The sequence below is a fragment of the Ixodes scapularis genome, unplaced genomic scaffold, assembly GCF_016920785.2.
Source record: "Ixodes scapularis isolate PalLabHiFi unplaced genomic scaffold, ASM1692078v2 PGA_scaffold3__209_contigs__length_174095766, whole genome shotgun sequence".
Classification (NCBI taxonomy): Eukaryota; Metazoa; Arthropoda; class Arachnida; order Ixodida; family Ixodidae; genus Ixodes; species Ixodes scapularis.
In genome coordinates this window covers 107,877,316-107,901,092 of record NW_024609868.1, presented here as the reverse complement: position 1 = coordinate 107,901,092, position 23,777 = coordinate 107,877,316, and the positions used below count along the sequence as shown (strand labels likewise).

The following is a 23,777-nucleotide window of genomic DNA, read 5'->3' as shown; positions in this document are numbered from 1 at the left end:
GTGAGTGGACCGTGCTCGAGCGGACTTTCCAGGCACCGTTCCGGCGCCAGTCACCCGAACGAAAAATGCCGAGTCACAGCGCCGTGAACACCCGGCATTCTTCAGAAATTAGCTACTGCACACAATCAGAAGACGCGCCCCACAGCCCAGTTAACTGAGACGGCAGCGCGCAGGAGGCGATTATTTGAACGGTCGATACCCCGTCTGCCAGTAAGCTGACATTACAGTGGAAGTCAGACTAAGAGACCTGTCGGTTGGCAAGCTCCCCGGAAGAGCGGTGTTCAAAAATAATTCTTCTCTGTTGCCTGAGCAAGCTTAGGTGGATAGCATTCCTAGCACCACTATCGGCTATGCTCCACCTGGAACACACAAAAGTTGTTTTCGAATGATGCTCTTTTGGCATACCGTATTTTCCGGTGTATAAGACACATTGTTGTATAGACACACCCCCCCCCTTTTCGCAAGTTTGTAAGTAAAAATTACTATACAAGACTCAACTGTGTATAAGACGCACCTATATTCACAGACTTGCCGCAAAGAAACTTAATGACGTGTGGTTGTGCAGATATCGTGAAATGCTGTACTTACCAATTAACGGCTCAAAGCGCTAGTCTCTAAGAAAACTTAGGAAGCTCCAAATTTGCGGGGGAAAAAATGGCAGTCACGCTTTAAGAAACATCCTGCATGCAATATAATAGTTAAAAAAAGACTACCCTAATTAGCATTGACAGGAGTTCCTTCAGAGTTTGCCAAAAAGGAAAAAAAAATATGCATAGAAGATGCAGTGTTGAAAATTTTGGAAAAAGGGTGTGTCTTATACACCGTAAAATACGTTAATCTTTATGTTCACCAAAAAAAAAAATGCGATGGAACCACTTTCTACCGTGGGCAGTGTGCATCCAAAGTCCCGCTAATCCGTCGATTCCGTCCATAGGGTTGGCCAATGGTGTAACGTGCACCACAGAGGGGCGCCACGAAAAGCCTCTAGGCATTCTAGGAGCTTGACAATTGACAACCTAGTAATGTTGGTGGAAGCTATGTGCTCGCTGGGCAGTTCGGTCGCCTGATCCAGGCACGTAGCTTCCACCACCCCGTTTGGCTAGTGGCGATTGAAGTACGGCTCCTCTCTTGGGGGTGGGCGAAAATCTTGAAGTAGACCTCGCTCAGGGACGGCATGCCCATCTTCGATAGATCCGAATGTGGTGGACGCACGTGAGGCAGTCGACGAGCTGGAACGTGCGTGGCTAGGCTCACGGGGGACGACTAGCCGGAATTCGTGGGATCTCGGCTTTGTCGGCGCGTTTCGTGTTTGTCGTCGTCTAAGGTTTGCGGTGCTTCCAAAAAAAGCGAAGGAGTTTCGGAAGGAGCGTGTACCCCTTTCCAGTGCTTACCACCTGGGCGAAAAACGCCGAGTCACTGGGCTTTGGTGGCATGGGCAGTGTATGATATTCTGCAGAAGAGAGCAATTGTGCACACTTAGAATATGTTCCACGGCCCACTAGACAAAGATAGTTGCTTGCAGAAGGTGATTGTTAAAAGCGTCTGTAGGGGGATCCTAAAGGTGCGATACTTGGCAAACGTTTGGCAGGAGGAGTGCCCTGGTTGTAGTGGTTGTCACTGCAATTGTGATAGGCAAAATAGAATTTTCACCATTCTGGACACGGATTTTTTAACGTTGGGTACAAGTAAAGTGGGTCCTTTATATGTGTACATAGTGTTTGGCATAGTAAAAATAGCAATTTTTAAGGGAAGAGTCTTATGGAGCTCGTTGTACGCAGTGTTAAACATTTAAAGCACTGACCTCGCAAAAAAACTTTTTTTAAAAGTGCTCTTACGGTATACGGAAGTTCTTTTGTACATTGCCCCAGTGGTATTATAACCGCGTTTTATGCGCTCACACCTCTTGTTGCCCTCATCTCCACGACTCATTGTAAGTATGCGGAAGAACGGCCTGACAAAGGGAGCGGCACTTATTTTTTGCTTTGCTCGCACTGTTTCCACCGCTTGCACAGTTTATGTTGCTTTAAGACGAGGCACGAAATGCATAGCTTAGCTTCCCCGATGGAGGGAAATTCTGGTGCATACAATCGTTTTAAAAGCCTCGAGTCGGAGTCACACTGCTGCTACGTCGTACAAAAGACGGTCTGCAGACGCTGTTCGAGGCATGTGTTTTCCTTGTACGACGGTCGTGCAAAAACTGTCGGCGGACCCGTTCGAAGCGTGCCAATGTCGGAAGCAAATACGCTTCGACCGTCGAACTCCTCGTATTTTGTACGACGTGCGACTGCGGACTTGCGGTCACCCCGCTATAGACACGGTGTCTCAAGGGTCGTGGACCATTTTGCGAACGGGTCTCGCGTAGCCTACAGTTTGGTCACTTTGGTTTCGAGGAACTCAAATTTTCTTTCGAGTTTTAAGGGCTCCTTCAAAGCAGGGGTACACATTGGCAGAGTTAGTCGTCAACTCGTGTATGATTGCTACGACAGTCCACAAAAATCACAAAACGAATCTCGAAGAGTGACGCGCCCCGGCAATCCAGAAAGGTGAGAAATCTAGGTCATGCGGGGCGGGGCGGCCGCACCACGCCCCTTTGACGAAGGACGAAACCGGAGCACGAGGGCGAGAGGTAGACGTGAAATATTAATCCGGCTAATAGGTGGGGAAGCCTCCTCGTTTGCTCCCCCCCCCCCCCCTTCCCGACCATATCCGTGCATATTGATTTTTGCATGGCAACCGCAACCTCCTCACTCTCCGGGCGGGGGGGATGCCGGTCGGCCTAGCCGCCGCTCCCCCAAACACGTGCCGCGCTTCGTTTGTTTGTTTTAGCGATGGGATCCTGCAGTAATCCCCAATTGCCTGCGACGGAGACGTTAAACTTAAAAACCTTTGACGCCGTCTTTGCAAGCCATTCGGGTCGTCGCGGTCGACCCGCGGCTGGGTTGTGCGAAGGGTTTGTGGGGTTCGCCTCTATGCTGCTCTTTAGGGGAAGTTCGACACACCTCCCTTCCCCTTGCCTTGCACTTTTTTGTCGCATTTTTCCCAGTCCAAGTATGTTTTTATTTCGCTGTCGTTTCTTTTTTACCTGCGCGGGGGTCCTAGCCCTTTGTTTCAGGCGCACGTGCTCCTGCGACAACGCGATTGCAGAAGCTCGTTAAGAGTTGCCCTTTTTTTTTTTCTTTTCTTTTGGTTTCGTCTGGATTCCTTTTTTCTTTTTTGTGCGTGCACTTTTTCTTTTTTGGCTCGTTTGCTGTGGCTCCTGCGTTTCACGGGCCAGCACTTTTCCCTGCGGCGAGGGTGAAGCGACGCAAGACTGGTCTCCGCGATGAAGGGCATTCGGCCGAGCGCAAACTGCGACGTTGTTTTGCTGCAGTCGCTGGCGCCTCCTCGTCTCGACCTGTCGGTAGGTGGCACCTTTGTTGTTTGTGTTGCTTACGCTTCTCCCGGCCTTCTTCCTCCTCTTTTGGTTTTGTGCCGTCTTTCCTCGCTTTCCGCCCCCTGGCCAATCGCACGAGTCGTTACGAAAAGCCACTATTTGGCTGCGTTGACTTGTCGCCTGTTCGGGACGGCAGTGTTTCTACGAGACATTAGGTCTCCTGGTTTCAACTGCATCGAAAAAGTTGCGCCGCGCAGGCAGAGAAGTTTCATGTGTTTCATCCACATAACTACCGTAAAATACCGAGCATCCGCCCATGCCAGAATAAGCTCCCACTCTAAATTTTCAAACATTGTTAAAATACACGAATGCCATACCTTTACATATTGTTGACCTAAGGAGCGCCCATCCCCCAATTTTACGTGACGATCTCCAAATTTCGAGTGGGCGCTTGCTCACGATTTTACGGTAGTTTTTTCTGCTCGATTTGTATTGTACAGCAAAACCTCGTTATAACGAAGTTGAAGGAGCGGTCGTAATCATTTCGTGAATTACTGGCATGAATATTAAACCAGCTTGATGCTTTTCCCTCGAATGACAGGCTTGTTCATGTTCAACGGCATTGCAGAGACTGGTTTAGCACGACTACAGTGCAATCCACTTAAAGCGATACCACATACAGTACAATCTACTTATAACGATACCACATATAACGATGTACTGCTTATAACAATCAGTTTGTAGAGTTTCTAGACTAGAAACAATCATTTTCTATTCCAGGTACAACGATGAACGGATAACGATTGGATTTTCGGGTTTTCTCATTATCGTTATAAATGGATTGCACTGCACAACAGTGTTAAGGATGCTGTACTAGTACTTAGGTCTAAGGTACTAGAATCGAATGACAAGTCGAATTGAGTGCTGTTTAATTTGTACCAAGTACCATGTTTTCCGGGCTATAGTCCAAACAGTTTAGGCCGAAAAAATAAGTTTTTGCTTAGATAGTTTGTACATCGCCCGCACACCGTGCATAGTCTGCCCCCGGTGCTTAGTCAACATGAAAATCTTCTCGCATACGGCACACCTTGACAAATGTCTGCTTTCTTAGCTCATAAAGAAGCTTGTATTATACATAAATCATCATTAACATACTCTTCCATTCACAAAATCCGTCATATCTCGTGATAGTGAACAATCTTGAAAAACAAAAAAGCCTGAGATACACCTAAGCACTTCTTATGAGTTGTGAATGCAAAAACACGCACGCCGCTCTTCGCTCCCTTTCGTCTGCGGCATGCGGCATGCTGACCTTGGGCGTGGAACGGTGGAGCCGCTGCCTTGCGGACAAGCAGCACCATTGGGTGAGCGATCACTGAAACTGACGCGCAGCGGCCAATGGGAGCCTCGTTGAGGCGCGCCAGCCAATGGGAACCAAAGCCGAAAATTCATCAGCTTTACTTCGCTCCTTTGGGATCGGGGAAACTACATGCCGTGTCTTGGCTTTTCGCGTGGTTTCATAGCTGGGAGCTGGCTACACTTGGAGAAAGGATTTAAGGTGCCGTTTTCACACTTCAAACTGATGGCGTCTGCTCGCTCCTAAGACAGTTAATGCTTTCGCATTAAAATTCATGTATAGTGCACATGCGTGGGTAGTCCGCACAGCCTAAAATTTCAACTTTTAAACATCTATAGTCCGCAAACTATAGCCCGGAAAATACAGTACTCGTCATATTGAGTATGAAACTTGAAACAGAAGCATGAAGCTTGTCTCTTTGCAAACTCCATTCCTAGATTTTTCTCAGCTTAGCTTTCAAATTGCTCATCCAATCTTGCTGCCTATGTGGCATTCTAAGCTGAAATTGTTGGTAGAATGCATTACCCTTTGGAAGTAACAGAAGTGTCAGCTACTTGTTTCAAAAGCCTTGCTCAAAGCAGAATGGAGCTTTAGGTCTTTTGCAACACTAGTTTATTTGGGAATGGTTAACTTTCTTTGCATTGAAGCTTCGCTTGTGTGTCAGTTAACGAGATTCAGAGTAATCAAAGCAATGTCTTCGTGCCCGACCCATCTTTGGGACAGCTTCTTTGAAATTTCAATGCACATTTGAAATCTAAAGAGAAAAATGATTGCAGCGAAGGCCAGGGGAAGATATCCTTTTTCCGCACCGAAGAAAAATATTGTAGCGCAGTCGCTTGTCACCGTGAAGACTGGACGTGCCAAATCGGTCTCATCTTCTTTGCCTCCCCTCTCAACAGGCCGGCAGCGTTTCCAAAAGCAACCGTTCGTCGCCAGCCTCTTCGACGGAAGGCGCCGCCACCTCAGCCACCGCCAACGACCCCAACCCAAACTCTGCGGCCGACGAAGAGAACGCGACAGCCGCGCCATCTTCCGCCGGCTCGAGCATCGTCTCCCCGTTCGAAGACCTCCGGGCGCCGCTCCTGGTTGCCTCGCCCTCCGCCTCCCCGCGGCGCAAGAGCTTCGCGACGCGCCTCCGACGCCTGGGCAGGCTCTCCTTCTCGGGCGGCTCGACGGAGGGCTCCTCCCCCGAGAAGGCGGCGAGCGGTGTGGCCACTACCAGCAGCGGCGCCACCCCGCCGAGGCCGTCGAAGGGCATCCTGAGGCGGCGCAAAGTGCACTGCTCCAAGCGCGAGCCCGCCGCCTCGTTCGGCACGGAGAGCAGTACGGAGGAAGGCTCGCCCGAGCGGAGGCGGGGCGGCCGCTTCTGCAAGCGGGCCCTCGGACGGGTCTTCCGGCTCGGCTCCGCCGGTCCGCGCCGGCATGACGGTGAAGACGCAACGGAAGGGGAAGGGGATGTGGAGGAAGAGAGGAGGGTGCCCAAGTCCGTGAGCATCGAGGAGCCTGAGAAGTCGCCGTCGCGGCGCCAGGAAGGGGCCCGGCGGAGCGACGCGTGGAAGAGGAAGCGGGTGAAGAAGCCACCACTCGTGTTCGGGGGCACCTTTCCGATTGACGAGCCCGTGGCGACGGCGCCGAGGTCGGCCGTCGGCAGAGCGGCAGTCGAGAGCCTCAGCGTCGCCACGTTTCCCGTGGACGCGTTCTGCTGCGCAATGCCCAACCTGTGCGAGGGACACGCTCGGAGGGCGACGGCGGGCCGCGCGTTGGAGCGCCGGGCCACAGTGGGGGCATCGGCCAGCGAGTCGGAGGATCCGGAAGGGAGGGGGTACGTCGCAAGTGTCGCCAGGCCCGCCTCTGCGGGCGGGGGGGAGGCGCCGGCACCCAAGGATGCCGCCGGGACTCGGAGGCGGAAAGGCCCGGCGTGGCTGCGGCTGTTCGGCAACGACACGAAGGTTCACGAGTGTTAAAAAGAGGAGTTTGCCGAGGCACGCGCATTTGCGTCGCATCGTTGCTCATTGCAGTCCCCGGCGGGACGACAGCGGCAGTTATTTTCCCACCTTGGGCACGAGCTTCCTACCTTTGATAACGCCTCGATGTCTCGCGAGCTTCAGGCAAGCAAACGTGTGGCCCAAATGCAGTCGAAGGCAGCAGCATTTGGTGAAACCTCTGCATTTTCGCTTCAAACTCGTTTCCTTGGGAACTATCTGCGGTTGTCTCTCTGGTCCCTCGAGTTTGCGAGTTTTGGAAGGGCACCGATGATTCTGACGCAACTAGAACTGTGTCGATTGTATTTATCAGTTTCTAAATTTCTCGGAATCCAGGATCCCGTCAAAGTGGACGGCTTCACGGCCCTGTGTTGCAGCACTGGTACCGCAGCTTGGAGGATGCGGTCGTAGTTGGAATCAGTCTGGGCTTTTCCACGCGTCGCATTTTTATCTGCATATAAGCGCGCGCTATGCTGCTCAATGCCCTGAATATATTGCCGTATGAGACATGTCCCACAGCGTGGCATTTCTAATCTAGGTGCTAACCTAGGCGCAACAAATGAGCCTGCCTTAATTTCAATAGCTCTCTTGCACTCTTTCCCATTTTGCCAGTGAATAAGTCCCGACATGCTTCTCACCAAAATACTTTGTAAGTGTTTGGACACACAGACAAAAACCAAGCAAACAATAGGATCTGCCCCATATTGTGCATTTACACGGTACCATGCTGCATTGTAACGAAGCATTTCTTAGTCCAATGTGCAAGAGTGACTCTGCACATGCTAGTTTGCATACCTACTGTTTGGTTTGAAATTGAAACCACGACTAACTTCTTTCCTTTATTTCCGTGTCCAATATTTCTTAGTGCACAACCCATTCGACATGAGGTGTTAGGAATAAGCGTACTTACACTGTTTCCTACATGAAGTCTTCAAATATTATTCTAGTATACTCTTGTATTTGAGCCTGTGCTTAGAATTGTGTGTTAATGCTGGCATGCCCAGATAACAACAAACTGTTTTAACACTGCTAGAGCCACAAAACTTTGATGCTGTGGCCTATAGTGGGTTTTGGGTATGCTGCAACTCTTGGTCCGCTTCACGCATAATAGTGTCGGTCAAGGCTATTGAGCATCCTTGCTGTTTAAGAGAATTGTGATGCCCTTTGTCAACACCACTGCTTGTTTCTCTCTTTCAGTGCAAAAGTGCATTTTATCGAGTATGAAAGCCAATGTTGTGCACTTCTCCAGAGAAAATAGTACACCTGTGTTTCGATTTTGAGTTAAATACAATTATAAAAAGTTAGTTGGGAGCCCCAGGCAACAATGTGCCACATCTAGCAGAAAAGTAGCTACAGCCAGAGTTTTAGCCAAAACGTTGCCCACTAATGGAACAATTTTAGCTGAGCCTTTACACTGAAATGCTCTAATGCCCAATTTGTCCGGGCCCACGTCGCACCGCTGCGGTGCGGTTCGTGGTACAGGCAAGGATAGAGGGGAGAGGGGAGCTTCCTTCCCTACCCACCAGCCTTCTGTGTACTAAAGTTGAAAGAGTTTACTGCACTGCATAAGTGTGGTGTGCTCCAGACGAATAGGCTAAGTAGTGCGCTCGTGGTATGCTCTGTTCGCAGACAACCTAGAGAGAAAATCGGCCCATGTTTGCACTATTTATTGCCTTCGTATTTGGTGCTCTTCTGCTCGCACAGCCTTTTTGCTGGCACAACTCGTCTGTGCATTACAAACATCTGTCTGACCTGGATGCCTTCGACGCTTGTTATGGTGCTATCGGCGTCAAACTGTTTTATATTCAGGTTGCTTTGGCTCCCGCTGCTTCTGGGAGACCCAGAACGTCGTTGCCTGTCATTCTTTGTTCTTGCTTCATGTTTGCTTCAGTTTTATTGTAGAGCTAGTCAAAGGTTTATTAATGTTGAGTAATAGTTTTGAGAGTGTGTTGTGGCTATTGCTAGGTAGACTGCATCACCTTGCACTTTTTTTCTTTAAAGTACTGAAAGCTTTTGACATAGAATACATTTAGGGGAAGCTATTTAGGAAAAGACTGACAAAAAAAAATATGGAAGTGACGTCACCAACGTCACGTCACCATGCGATGTGGCCACAGAGGTTACCTGACTGCGTCCACCAAATTTGCAGCGATTCCATTCACTTGGTACATCCCGAACTTGGGTGGCCATTGCAGTAGTGTCACCACCACAGCAGGTATATGCCTCGCAGGTGATGCCTCCCTCCCATTGGCTGGCATAAGTGATCACGACGCCCATTGGCTGGCATAAGTGATCAATCATGTCACAATAGTTACAACTGTGGCATTCTCGACAGGGGTGTGGTACGAGTCACGGTACATACGAAAGGATTGCACCAAGATGAACCATCCCAAAAACATATTTTATGTATGACGATTTTGTCAGGTGTGGGCCAGAGTACTGCCACAAATTTTCAGCTGAGACTCCGGCTTTTTCTTGTCATTAGACCCCTTATTGCCGACATCAGCAAATAAAAGTACTATATTGATGTTGATGGGTTGCTCGTTGTTTCCTGAACCTCTGGGTTTCTGCTTGTTTTGTGTGGGATTTAGTTTAATTGGAAGGCATTTGTTTCACAAAAAAATTGCTTTTACTACTACTATCTATGTGTTCTGCTGCAAATGTACACTGGTGCATTTGTACTACCTACTTGTACAAACAGTTTCTGTAGTACAATTGCACCAGTGTTACTGGTTGACGGATGTGAAAAAAAACTTTAAGCAGACTCGGAAACTGTATTTTAGTTTGCATATGAGGACGTTTTTTTTGTGAAATTTTATTTAAATTTTAAACAGTATGTGCAGAAACATTTTTATATTTTTAAATTACGAAATTCAAAATATATGAAAAAACAAATTGGGTTTTTAAAGCTGTCTGCAGTTGCATCAAGTATTTACAGGGCAAGAAAATGTTTGAAGTAACAGAATTAGTAAAGGTCAAAACATACAAGCGAGTTTCACTTCGTAAATTTTTATTTATTTTGTTTGATAAAAACTATGACATTTAAACCTTTTTTTTTTCTTTTTTTTCTTTTTTTTTTTTTTTTTTAAGGTGTAGAGACTTTTTTTCTAATAGCAACCAAGCAACAGGTTTGTAAGTAGGATGTATTCAAGTTAAAATGACTCAAAACGAGAATCCAGAAGTTGTGCCAAATTCAGGATGGCTGTTGTGTGCCCTCAGACATTCTAGCCAAAATTGCTGTCTACGTTAAAGCCATAATATCATCTTTCCAGGGGACATCAAAGGTGCATTCTGAAGGTTTGGGCTTTCCGTATTTCCCAGACTGTAGTCCGTGGACATGTTTAATTTTCCGCCGTGCGAACAATCTACAGGCACTGATAAGGACTTGGTCTTTCTAGATTGTTCAGTCTGACAAGACGTGATGTACCACGACTAATAAAGCAGGCATTTGTCAAGGCGTGTTGTGTGCAATGTCTTTTTACATTACCTAAAGGAAATTTTTTTTTTTTTCAGCCACGATTTGCTTTTGCAGGTTGTAGACCATTTCACTAAATGCTTTCAGAGGGGCACCATTTTTGTTGCATCCGAGCATTTCAACGAATTTGGCGGGGTAAAAGGAGGAGAGGGCACGTGCCCGATCTTGATTGCAGTCAAGCTCCATGTTTGGGCAGTACCCATGGGCTGAACCGCACATCTAGCACACGCTTTGTGCTGCCTCATGAAAATTTACGATTTTGTTTTGTCTGCACCGACCAGTCACCAAGAATATAAAAGTACAGAGAGAACAGAAACATGGTCTTATCACAATAGAACATTTATGGCTACTCAAGGAGCTGTCTATTGTGCTGTGATGTCTTATTTCAATAAGCAATCGGCTAATGTACCTTTTTTCGGTTACTCCGATTACAATGGCATTTGCCGGTAGTACTACCCTCAACCATTGTGTCTATTGCATCGGCAGAAAATAGAATCCTAATTGTATAAATCGGAGTTTGAAAAAGCTTTCTTTGTTTTTCTGAAACACTATGCAAACATAAGATTTTTATTACTCCCGAGTCAGAAACATTAAAACCCAGATGATAATGCAATTTAATGCAAAGGTGCTAGCGAGCTGGACAAGAATGACGAAAATAATCTCTGGAGAAGGGGAACAAGGGGGACAAAAGACATACAAATCTCCAAACTCTATCTCTTTTTGGAGATTTGAGTTTGTCCGTTGTTCCCCTTCTCCAAGGAATGTTTTTGTTAAACCCCTGAGTGGTTTTCCTTACACGTTCCTAGCCATATGTATAATGGAATTTCGTTAGCCAATGAAGCACCGTGACGTCAATCTTAGCTGCTTTACTTTTATTTTTTATAAATTACAATAAATAACCTTGCACAACCCCGCTGTCGGCCTACCTGCATTGCTTGGTTTTCAACGGTGCATTTAAGTCAATTGCGCACTCATTAGTCACTTTCCAAGTAGCACCTACGTGTAAACATCACAAAAAGTTATTTTGGTAACAAAGACCACTACAGACATCTGCAATAATGGAAGCCCTATAAGGTACTCATATCCAAGGCTAACAGGCAATGAAGTATGTGCAAACTTGTTGTTTGTTAAAAAAAAAAAAAAATTGCACTGTTGTTGTTTTGTACTTGAACACACTTTTCTTTCCTTTTTTCTTGTTTTATCCTAGACTTCCAACACAATTGCTAAAGGAAGGCCTAAATCATTAGGAACAATATCTTGCAAAACGCTGCTGCAACTGCATTAACTTTTGGCCGGAGGCGACAGCCCAGTTGCAATGCAGCAGGTCACAGCAGGATTGTGCCTGGTTAGTCTCTTTGCCGGCTAGTCCGCCTCCGTGGCACTGAGGGTCTGTTTCGGACTCCGGAGCGCAAAGTTGAGGGTTCAATCCCTTGGCGGTCCCATCCTCAAGAAGTACTTGGGGTGTCGCTCATAGTTGTTGTTGCTTTGCAACGTAAAACCCCAATTTTTTTTTTCTTCATAACTTACATTAACCTGCACTTCTAAATTCACGCATTTGGCCCTAGTATTGCCGAAATGACGCGATTTTCAACCGTCTTCGCACGTCAACCAAACGTTTGGTACCGCCCAGTCTTTGGAGCAGATGACGCACCAGGGTGAGAGGAGATAGGGCACCTCCCTTTCCGCCCGTTTTAGTGGAATGGTCTATACACTGGGCGAGGAACAGTCCTGATATTATGGTAATCCGATGAAAACCAACTCGGGGAAATCTTCCTCGATGGTTCGCAGTCCTCCGCCCTGTGGCGTCGCCTAATTGCCTTGGTCAATGAATGGCGGGGGAGATATTTTGATGCGTTACCCTATATGACATGCTTTCACAAGTGCCTCTCATTGTTCCGAGTGGACCCTGTACCCTTTGGCAGGTTAGGAAAAGCAGGACGTGCTTCTTACGCAAAGCCCTCTACTTTAGCGAGCAAACGCTGGAGAGGAGGCAAGCGAGAGACTCCTTCTTTCCAGCTTTAGCTCTTCTAAAGGGGGAGGAGAGGAGCATGTCCTACCTCTAACCTCCCACAGGGTATAGTATGGAGAGCCAGCGTTGTCATAGAGGACCGGAAAACAAAGCTATTGTAAGTAGTAATCATTGCGACTAAAATTTGACCGCAAATCCCAAACAGCCTATTGGCCTTTTTTTTTCTTTCTTTAGAAAACTGTTGGTTTTTCGAAACTAAGGCCTCTTTAAAACTTTGTTTCCTGATGTAAAGGGAATGACATTCTGGGTAGTAAATGCGTTAAAATCGAAACAGTGTTTTTGTTACAGAAAGCTTCAGTTCTGGCCAGGACACGTTTATTTTGCACCAGAAAAGAAAAGAACTGACTAGCACAACAAAAAGAGCAAAAATCTGTTAAACCGAAACGCATGAGTGACGGTGACTCTTGACAGTTGGGAAGAGTGGACAACCTCCGTCGCATTTTGTTCCCACTTCTCGAATTCAGAATCAATATTTCTAAAGATGCAACTCGTACCATAAGAATAAGCGAAGCTAGTAAATTATGATTTTAACATTTCTTAAAGTTTAAATATTCTGTAAGGTCATCTGTCCCATAGCTGTTTCCTGTAAGTTTACCTAGGAATGTGTGTTAAGAATATAATATGCAGTCATGGGATCGCATGCAATGGTGTTTAAATCCAATCGATAACATCCTAACCTAGACATCCTGAAAGGAGGAACATACACCTGCTCATACAACTTTATTTTTCATTTTTACTGATGGTTCCTGCGGAGGTAGACCAAAGAATATTCCAGGAGTACCACAATCCATGGTATCCGCTTGCTTGGAAGAATCAAGCTAATTGAGTTATCTGATTGACTCATGTCAGCCATGTTGATGCAGTACTGAGATGGTTGATTGCAGTGCTGCAGCACTGTTTGGAAGTGAAAGCATGGGAGTTTCAGTGCTACTCTAGAAACAATCACTGGCTGTAGGTTTATCCAAACTAAGTCCTGAAGGACGCCACTCACCCATGATTTTCAAGTCGTGCGGATCAGGCAGTCGTGGGCCCTTCTCACTGAGATGGAGCTTCCTCACTTGCCTCACTCTCCCAACATCGGAAAATGGGGTGCTGCTCGGCTACAAAAGCCCATGAGGGTATCACCGCAGACCATTCTTTGCTTCCTCGAGAAGTGAACTTGATCACAGCAATGCAACTTAGAATAAAAGCAATGTAGACTCTAATTCACTTTTTATCCTTTGAGAGGGCGATAGGCGGTTGTCTAAAAGCCTGCCATTCCACACAGGAGCTTGTGCGCTTCTGTATCTTTTGTCTCATAAAATCTGGTACACCAAAGATATTCCAAACCGTTAGCTTGGGTCATGTTTGCAAAATATTGAGTTCACAAAAAATAAAGTTCATTACAGTACTACTAACTAATTTTGAACATCAAATAATAAAAATTTCTGTATTAGCTTTTTACCAGTTCTTTTAAATAATATTTGCCACACACTACTAGTCAGACTTTTTGCCGTAAAAACGCTGATAACAGAAAGCCCTGTAATGTACTGTTCCTAATGTCATCCCTTGGTTCCTGTCCCCGCCCGTGTTCAGGAGGCCCAGCAGCAGGCACGGCGGACATCGCGAGAACGGCTCAGCAGCATCAGCAGTGCCGCCGACCCCCGGGATTCCCGGCGCGACAGTGTCGACAGCAGTGGGTTCATGGGACGTCCCAGGGTGCCCTCGGGGCCCAGGGGCTCCCTCCAGACCGAGACCTCGGGCTCAGACTCCGAGAGAACACGGAGCGCTGGCAACAAGCCTAAGCCCCCGGTAGGTCGTCGCCGCCATGCGAAAGCCTCAAGGCGGCGGGCGTCGCCGGCAGAATCACGTGCATAGAGCGTTTTTGGGAAAAGGGCCGCCTCTCTCTTATGGATGACCTCGAAATGTCTCGAGCATTGTGGGGTAGCTTACCTTTGATTGAGATCTGGTGAAAGGCCCGATGCATGTTTGCCCGTACGTTCGTGGGAAGAGCAAACAGGCCTTTTCCCCACACGTGAACAAACCGGGATGTGTTGCAAAGAGCTGATGCTGTCCGAATGTGTCGCTCTACCTTGTTTCACTTTACGGTGGACAGTCTACAACAGTATGAGAGACCCGTTAGGCGAGGCAGTTTCAAGTGGCTGTGTTGGATTTGCTCTAGCCAGGCCCACATGGATTGCGATAAGGAGATAAGTTAAACTTCAATCTGTTGACTCTCTAAAATGAAGGTTCCTCTGGCCAAAGTGCGCTTAACGCCGCCGCGTCGCCTGCATGGGCGAATGGGTCGTTCGTATTGTGCGAGTCTGTACCGCAACAGAGTGCCATCGTCTTCAAAATATTAGGATAATGAAAACTAAGGGAGGCAAGAGTAAAAGAGTTGGGCATGTTTCGTGTTTAACCAAAACTGAAGCTCAGTTTACCCGGCTTTCTCTATGATGAAGAGTTGAAGCGACTCTTCATCTTTCATTTTCAAGCTAGTTTTGTCTACCTTTTTGTCTTCATTCATTTTTGTGCCTCGCATAAGATTGCTTAGCTTGTTTTGTTTACGTTTTTGATAGTGTGTAATTCGGCTTTTGTTTCTGAAAAGCCATTTTGGATCAAAAGTAGAGTTTGAGGCATGGGAAGTGAAGTCCTTTTTGGAGACTAGACTAATGTTTAATGAAAGAGTATGTCATCATAAAATGGCTTACGAGTAGGTAAGTGCATTTTGTATCAGTCAAGTTGAATGGGAAAAAACGGCGTCCTCATAGACATGTTTGAAAATATGGATCAAGCAGCAAAAGAGGCTTTATTAGATGACAAACAGTTTAGACTTCCCTTATGTACCAGGGGTGAAAAGAGCAAAACTAGTCAGAAACCCAGGAAGGCGCTGGGTTTCTCACCAGCTTATTTTACTACTATGTCATCTGTATAAAAGTGTTCAACTGTGGCTGCTTGTGGTTTAAAATGTACACCCTCAGATGCCTCTATGCTGCCCTCCGTGCCATTTCTGGTTCAGTGTTTCGGGCATGTGGCAGTTTCTATTGTGCTACTACCATCTAGAACTTGTGGGCTTCTCTTTATTGTTATTACTGAACAGTATTAACTCTATAGACCAGTGTCTCCCGTTTGGTGGGCGCCGCCGTGTTTGTTTATGCTGACGCCATGGCACAGTAGGGGAGCTGTGCTCTTTACAAGACATGTTCGTTTTAGAAATGTTTGACATATCGTAGTGCAAGAACGTCAGAAATGCATATTCACGAAGGTCCAAGATCAACACCGATGTCAAGAGTGCTGTAAAAAACAAAAATCTTTTTTTATGCGCAGCCCCTCTCTTTACAAGAGCCTGCGTTCGAGATTATTTTTCATTTTCATCACTGGGTGCTAAGATTTCGGACACTGGTCTATAGCTAATGCATTTTAAACCATCGCAGCCACGAATCTTTCCTTGCTGCTTTATAAACTTATTGCCACAAGAGTAATCACTTCATGTCATTCGCAAATTACAGCTTGTGATCGAAGCGACGTCTCATAGACCAAAATGAGTTGCTGGGCGAGTTGGTTAGTCGTATTGACTTAAACAGTGCAAATAAGGTAAGGAACAAATCCTTGCTTACCTTATTTGCGCTGTTTAAGTCAATACATCTCATAGAGACACATAACTGGCCCTTGATATATAAATGGGGCAATTGATTAGTGTGGACATTTACTTTGGTCATTTTGCTCAAAAATGTATACTCTGCTTCGTACTTGGTGTACAACGCTGTCCAAGCGCCTGATTTGCAGGGGAGCAAGGCCCTACATGAAGCCTATATCACTCCTGCCAGCGGCTTTAACAGCATTGTACACTAACTATGAAACAGAGTGCTATGTTGCTTGACAAAAATGATTTTGGAGCATGCTTGCATTGTAGGGGCATTGACTGCTGTGTGTTTGAGTGAAGACCTACCAGAATGAAACAAGGCTTGGCCAGGGGGACTCCTTTGGTTTCTCTGTGTAAACCTGTGTCCGTGCACATTTGCCATTTTGCCACAGGTGGCTGGGAAAAGCTGGCTAGGGGGAATCTTTGGGAAGCTGCTTCCCAAAGCGTCGAATCAGATGATTCTCCCAGATGATAAGGACCCAGATGTACGTGGCTCGTTTCTCCTCGGGGCATGCATGCACTGTCCACACTGGTGGCTGGCTTTTTCTTCCTTTTTTTTTTTTCTTTCTTTTTCTTTTGTTACTTTGGTGTTTGGGTCTAGAAAAGTGGTTTGGTGGTAGGAAAGCCTGCTCCCTGAGCCCTTCGAAGGTATGTGGGACATGTTTTCCCACAACTCTAGAAAGGTTTATTGTTGCGGTTTAGTGAATACGAGGTCCACATGCGATCATCGGCAATAATTTTTTGGAAGTTAAAGCAGGTCGATACAATCAGTGGGAAAAAAACTTCTCGCCACGATGTTCACTTTGGCATATCAATAGAGTGCTTTAAAGTTGTGGCGAGCACGAGTCCTACGTACCTAAAGGGCTGCAAGCCAGTCTTGAAAGAGGTGGGAAACAGGATTTAACTTGAGCTTAGTAGTGTAGTACAGAAATCAGTCTAAAGCAGCTAGGCCTTGTGCTTCTAAGACAATGTGTCGAAGTCCTGTTGTTTTTTTGTGGTTTTTTTTGCAGCTGTGGTACAGTTGAACGTTCTTATGGAGCAGTGACCCTCCTTTTTAGGGCCATACAGGGAAAATATTTGATGAGGGAGATGTGGGGAAAGGTGTAGTAAATAAATCGCTAAACATTAGGACTGGGTAATCACGTACGATTTTAAAGTCAGGTGCGAATCACTTGTACTTATCCAGGAAGAATTAAGTTTAAGCTGTACGGTTAGGACTTCTAGTTTGTGTGGCTTGGAATGCATGAGAGTTTGTCAACCTAGTGCAGCTTGCATGCAGCCGACCTCAGGCTTCTAGCATACTATCCCAGTTGAAAATTTCCATTAGACTTCATCTAGAATTTCCCATTGGTGCCAGTTAGGTTTTCGGACAACCAATTGGTCACCGACAATGAGCGCCAATGGGAACCAACAAGAACCATTTGGAACCCATTCAGGTTCCAACTGGAAAGACTATTTGACTTGGTGAGACCCATTGGCCAGTGTGCTTTTAATTGGAACCTGCTAAAACCGATTGGTTCCAATGAAAACCGGTTAGAATTCCAATTGGATCTAATGGGAATTTTTAGCTGGGATACCGCATCCTAATAAAACCAAGAATACCCAAGTTACTTGTTGATTGTCAAGAACATTAAACAATAGGATAGCTCGACGGACAGACAAGAACACGAAGAAGATTGGACAAGTGTTACGCTCATAGCTTACATTTATATGCAATCACAAGGGAGAGGAGGAAAAAGTTATGGTAGTTATAATCAAAAAGATAATAAGGATGAAAGCAAAACAAGGAAATGGTTTGCACAGGATTCATTAAAGCAATTTAGTGATAAAATGACCATAAATAAAGGAAGAGTTTCGGTACTCCGTTCTGATGACTCTGACAACGACATGCTATATACTCCGCCACTGCCTTTGCGCATGCATCGCATCGCTATCCGACCGATCTACGAAAACTATAACATTTCAGTTCATCTCTCAAGTTGCACGCAGTGTCAGGAGGGCCACGGGTGCAAGCACGCATCTTTTTAAAGTGCACTGTTTTCTCAAAAGCTCCTGCAGTGTTAACTATTTTCTGAGGTTATACAGTCATCTTCCTATTGCACACAACTTGAGATAGTAGAAGTGTAGAGAACACTATTGGGTGCCCCTTTTTGGTGGCATTGATTAACACTTTGCAGCACAAACCAGCGTCGGTGAAGCAACATGTCCCTGTTTCTGTTTCGCTTTCTCCAGATTGTGTGGGACGACCAGAAGAAGTGCTGGGTGGACAAAAACGCTGGTCCGGGCGAAGCGGAGAACAAGATGATGGCGCCACCGTCCGACGATGCCTTGGGGGGTAAGTGCCATCCCCCCTAATGACTGTTTTGAATTCAATTTCCTGCCCAGAGCAGTCAAAGAGTGGAAAGCTTTACCCAATAAAGCTGTGTCATGAACATCTCCAAGTGAATTTTCCAAATGCATTGGAAAGTATTGTTTGAGATGCCCACCACATATCGCGATTTGGCTGTGACATTTTCTTTTTGTGTCCATGAAAATAAATATGCCTTAATTTTTTTTTTTTCTTCTTTGGTATTCTTTTTGGTCCATGCTTTGATTATTCATGGCAAGATGCTGGCTTTTCTTATTGGGTGACTGGTTCAGTTTGTGTATCATTTCTGTTAAAGTGTGTGTTTTGGTTTTAATGCTGTGATTTCCACTCCTGTAATAGCCCTCATGGGCTCGCAGTATTAATAAATGGAAGGAATTAATTAAAGTGTTCTCGCACCCTGCGATACCACCTCATTGCATTTGATAAAATGTCTAAATCCGGCGATTCTTTTCCGTGTTCTTTTTTTGTGAGGCACGCGATTGTTGCTGTTTCTCGTTGCTTGAAGTTGAAAGACGTTCTCTCCGGGTGAACAGGGAAAGCAGCCCCGATGGTCGGCAAGCCTGGCCAGAACCGGTTCCAGATGAACAAGCAGCGCGGTGAGTTTCTCCACTTGGCTCTGTGCCGTTTAGACGCGCTCGTGGCATTGGTCATGGGTTTTGTGTTGCATCGCTTGGTTGTCTTTGTGTAATAGCCAGCAAAACTGTTTGGGAGTCTTGGCAAGGTTTCTGTGGTTGTCCGTGGTGATAGATTGATTTCGCCGATACTTTTCGTGCGGACGTGGCACCATTGCCAACCTCTGGCCTGTTTGCTGTCTCAGTGGTTTGCAAGGTTTTGTAAAATGGTCTTCTATAATCTTCTCAAGATTTCTGAAAATACTTACGTCTTACTTTTTTCAAGGAGACCAAATGTTTAATGTCAAATATGTGTGCCTTGCCACTCCAGCTATATAACCGAGGATACTATTGGTGCTTTTAAGGTTGGATTTTATGGGGGTAGGGCAGCTGAATGTCTTCTACTGTATTTGTTCTCATCTCCATCCAAATGCTAGTAGACTTTGATGAATGAAAACTAAACCAGTGCCTAAAATGACGGCGACAAAGTTGAAGTGGACAGAACAGGTGCTGTTTCATCCACTTGTTTAAATTTTTGCTGTTATTTTTGGTGGTGTTTTAATCTTTATTCACTCACAAACCAACTCATCAAAATTTTTTTTATTATAGTAGTGGATTTCAGGGAGGACTGTTTATACATATTTGAACCATCCGCATCTCGCATCGCCCATACTTATTTAAGAAGCCTAGGCAAAGTGGCGTTTTAACCTCAAATCACTCTGCACTGCAGAATGTTTGTTCTTTGTATTTTCAGTCTGCTGAATAAAGCGAGCCGTAAGTCCAATGAATTTCGTTAGAAAGAATAAAACATAGGGGACAAGAGGTTTCTCCCTTTGCAGTTCTCCCCGTGTTTTGTTGTTTCCAAGCAAAGTTATCTCTTCCGTCCTGTTGAGTTTGTACGGAGCAAGATGGCATGTTTGTAGCACAGCGGTGGCTCGCTCATAGCCCTCATTTGGTGGACTGCAGTTTTCAGGAACAATTATGTGGACATCCTGAACCCTGGGGGAGGAGCGAAGACGACCAAGGAGGCGACGTTCCCGGCTCCCGTGGCCCCTGCGTTGCCTGAATCGGCGGTGGGCCAGGGCCCTCCCCCGCAGTTCTTCATACCTCAACCACCCTGTGAGCATTGCAGCATGAAGTGGCGTAACGTACTCGTACAAAAGTTTTACGTGCTAAAGTGTGAATTAACCGTTTTTAGTTTTGGGGAGTTTCTGACCCTAAACTGCTTAATTGTTGTCTCCAAAATTACATTTGTTGCCTTCAAAATGGGAGCAAAGTTGTAAAAAATTCAACATTGCCATTTGTTGGGAGAGCTTCAAGCTAAGCCACGAGCGAGCCTGGTTCGTCCAAAACGGTCTAGTGCGGGAACTGGGAAAAGCAGACAAGCCATGCTCCTCCCGAACGGTATTACTCTGAACTCAAAAGCTGTCAACAGCTGTCTAGTTTACGTTATTTTTTGTTTGTGCTCTTTTTCTCTGTCACTTTGCCCCTTTTTTTTTACCTTTTTCTTTCATACACGTTCGCTAAATAAAATTTTAGCGTAGTAGAGGTTCCTGACAAAATATATTGAATAATGAAAGTATGTGTCGGGGCATTTTGCACCTAGTACATATTATTTGAGGTGCCATATTTCATTTCCTTTAACAACTCGCCGTCAAACTGGGCCACACCTCTACATCGGAAGGGCGACTCGGAAAGCCCAAAATGAAGTCGAGTAGACGTATAGTTTGTGCACAAACTAAACCAAACTTTTGGTTTTTCGTTTGCGGATTTGTACCTCGAGGAACAAATTGATGCAGCCTGGCCGAGGTTCTACAGATTCTTTTGACTTAGTTTGCTTAGTGCAAGTAGTCAGTTTCACTTTATGTGCGAGCAGAGCCGAAGCTACGAGCACGAGCACGTTACTCCCATCGACGCTCGCGCCTCATGGGCCCGCCGCTCGGCTGAGACACCGAAAGCCCGGAGCTTGCTTTTTTGGCTTCCGTCACGCTCGCACTCCATGTGAAGCGGAGTTATACGAACCTCGTGCACAGTGTCTGAATCCCACTCCTCCCTGTCTGCAGCCGACGGAGACGGCACCACTTCGCAGGGCTTTGATTTCGTTTCGCCGGCAGCGCCCAGCTTGTCGGACAATAGCCTGGGGCCCCCGGCCCCCCCTCCCGAGAGCAACGCACCCTACGTGAGTGTCCTTCCTTTCTCCCTCTCATGTCTCCTTGACCTCCTCATCCGGCAGTACTCCACGCCGTGTGGCGACGTTGCAACAATGAATCAATAGGCCTTTTCTGCGCTTGTTCCGCGCCATCTCTCGGCTGACCAAAAACTGTTTTCGATGGCCTTCCGAAAATTACGCAAGCCTAATCGTGCCGACGAAGACTGGTAAGCACAGAATGTGCAATAGGCCTTGCAGGGAAGAAAAGGGCGTCGGAATCGCACCACCTACCGAAGGTTAGCTCCCATTTCTGACACGCGCCGTGAGATGGTGCAGCACGACAGAATAGGCCGCGAAACGCGCAACCGCTCTCTCGCGCGCCGCACTTGATCCGACTATTGGCCCCGGATAGCTTGGTCGGCCAAGCGCTTGGCTGGCAATCTCAAGGTGCCGAGTTCGAGTCCTGCCGGGGACTGAAGTATTTTTATAAGATTCCCCATGAGTGCAACGCTTTTCGATGTCAGTTTTTCGTTACGGCCAAACGTTACAGGACTCGAAAATCAACCGATAAACATACTCTGTAGCATGACTCCTAACCGGCAATTATGCCTGTAGCGTTTGTTGCAGCCAAAAGCGAAACACGAATAAGGCGCGTTGCAGTTGAATTGCTGGGCTACCATCGGTACCTCGTTGTTATGCTAAGTGTGCCAATACCAATACACAAGCGCCACCGAAAATGGCAAACAGCCACGTCTGCTATCGCTAGGCAACCCTGGAAAAGACCCGTTGCATATACTCAAACCCCGTAAGAATGATTTTCGCAAGAACCCGTAGGTAAGAGGAACCAACTAAACCAACTTGATTTTCACCCAGTTTTGGCTTTTGTAAATTTGTCCCACCAGCCTTTGGACAAGTTCCACCCTACAACGGACCGCAGCAGGTTCTACGCACCGTCGGAGCCAATCCAATGCCGTGCAAGCGTCGCTTGACCTTCGGGTGCGGCTCGGCAATGTGCGGGGTGCGCATTGTCACGCGATACGTTCACAGCACTGGATGGGCGGGGATGGCTCGTAGGGTCTGCCGCAGTGTGTCGTAAGCTCAAACAAGGAATATCTGTGATTTTGGTAGTAGCTCTTACTTCTACTAAAATTCCACAGGAGGTAATAACGGAGATGTAGGTAGCAAGGTAAATCTATCGTCCGAGAGCCATTTACGATTCGGCACTGGCTAGGGGTGGTTTTCTCTTTCAGTTTCCTTCGCAATTCTTGATATGCTGGCAGATAGCTCGGAGACTTCACCTAGATCAGTAACCTATACTCTAGGGTTTTTAACAAAGGTAGACATCCAAGCACTGCAAATGTTGCAGTGCTTGTATACGCAAAACAATTCCAGAAATCTCGAGAGATGCAAAATAATTAACGAACGTCTACGGCATCATGGGCACCTATTTTGAGAGCACGGTAAAGGTCCTTGGTGGTCCAAGCTAATCGTCAGTCCTCCTCTGGGATGTCTTGCACGGCCTTCATTGGTTTGAGAGTGTGTTGTGAACTGCAGAAATCTCATTTTGGAATTCTTTTGTTTTTGCGACTTCCAGGGATCAGCGAAGCAGCCCGTATCGACCCCGATGATGTTCGACCCGGCTGAGTTTGCCTCTCGGTCGTCGGACAGCGGCACAGGCCACCATGTCGGAGGCCTGGGACGGAGAAAAGCCTATCCAGCGTAGCCTTTCGCCTTCATTTTCAACCACTCGATAGTTCTTTCTTTTATTTTTTTACTCCCTCGAAAACTTCTGTTATATGAAGTTGCATGAAGTTTCGTAATTTTTGTCTATGTGTGCAATTTTTTGTTCCTTTTTTTTTCCCTTTTATAGCATGTTGATTGCGTTTACGTAAACTTCTCCGCGAAGGTTTATAGAGAAACAAATTTTATTTTTGGTATTGTGACGACTGTTTTAGTGGCGTCAAAAAGAATAGGGTGCAGAATGAAAAAAAAAACGAAATTATCCTGGCAATTCAGGTGAGCTGTGTCGTTATGGCTTTGTTTTTTTGTTGTTTTTTTTCATCAAAGATTGCAGCACTGGATTAAGGTGGACTGAGGACATCTTGCACAGGAAAAGCGATTTAGGACTGCGTCTTTCATTTTGCTCTAGAGTTGCAAGCTCAAATAGAGGTGTCAAGGTGAAGCATGTTTAGGGTGTAGGGCTCCCTTTTTCTTCCTAGGTGGGGCTTTCTCCTTGTTCTGTATATTTCTGCGAGAGAAGGCAGATGTACACACTTTAGGAGTATTCCAATTTCTGCGACCGGTTTACCGTTAGGTTCGGCGAGTCATAATTGCGGCGTCTGCAAACAGTCGTCGAGCCTGCAAGTGCTTTGTGCTTGTCTTTCACAACCAGTGGGGGTCAAGTTGCTGTATAGACGGTGCACTGTGAGGCTGGGCAAGCTTTTTCGGACTGGATGCGGGGTGAAGTGTGTATGAAGAGAGCACAATTGAATAAAAAAAGATGTTGCTATTCGACATCTGGGCCAGTCATTGCACTAGTTGCGCACGAGGAATGTTTACCCTGCTGGCGAAACTCCACTAAAAGGTGAGATACAGTATGCGGAGCTCTAGTTCGTCTGCTTCTTGAGCAGGGGTTGCGATGACGTTGGAACGCCGAACTTCGATTGGAAGGATAGTGGGTAGAACTCGAGGCAGCTGGATCGAGGTGTACCTGAAGTCCCTCGATGGGTCTACCCACTATCCCTTTATCGGAGCCAATCGGAGCTCGGCATTCTGATGTCAGTCCAACCCTTGCAGACGAACTTGCGCTCC

The 23,777-nt window shown here is 46.4% G+C and overlaps 2 protein-coding genes across 12 annotated transcripts in view; both read left to right on the top strand.

Moving 5' to 3' along the window:
- Positions 1-23,480, top strand: part of LOC8036454 — a 115,866-nt gene extending 92,386 nt beyond the window's left edge. For 10 of the 11 annotated variants that reach the window (XM_040501399.1, XM_040501398.1, XM_040501396.1 and 7 more), the window contains 7 exons: positions 13,792-14,007; positions 16,231-16,323; positions 18,071-18,173; positions 18,740-18,802; positions 19,784-19,936; positions 20,881-20,996; positions 22,561-23,480. In XM_040501399.1, the coding sequence (XP_040357333.1) occupies positions 13,792-14,007; positions 16,231-16,323; positions 18,071-18,173; positions 18,740-18,802; positions 19,784-19,936; positions 20,881-20,996; positions 22,561-22,689 (873 nt within the window). In that variant the 3' untranslated portion in view covers positions 22,690-23,480. The remainder of the gene's footprint in view (positions 1-13,791; positions 14,008-16,230; positions 16,324-18,070; positions 18,174-18,739; positions 18,803-19,783; positions 19,937-20,880; positions 20,997-22,560) is intronic. The other variant, XM_029990358.4, reaches the window with a different exon arrangement.
- Positions 16-9,245, top strand: LOC115328912. Its single transcript, XM_029990360.4, has 2 exons — positions 16-3,400; positions 5,630-9,245. Exons 1-2 carry the CDS (start codon positions 3,323-3,325, stop codon positions 6,692-6,694), a joined length of 1,143 nt encoding a protein of 380 aa, XP_029846220.2. The 5' UTR covers positions 16-3,322; the 3' UTR covers positions 6,695-9,245.
- Positions 23,481-23,777: the final 297 nt, after the last annotated feature.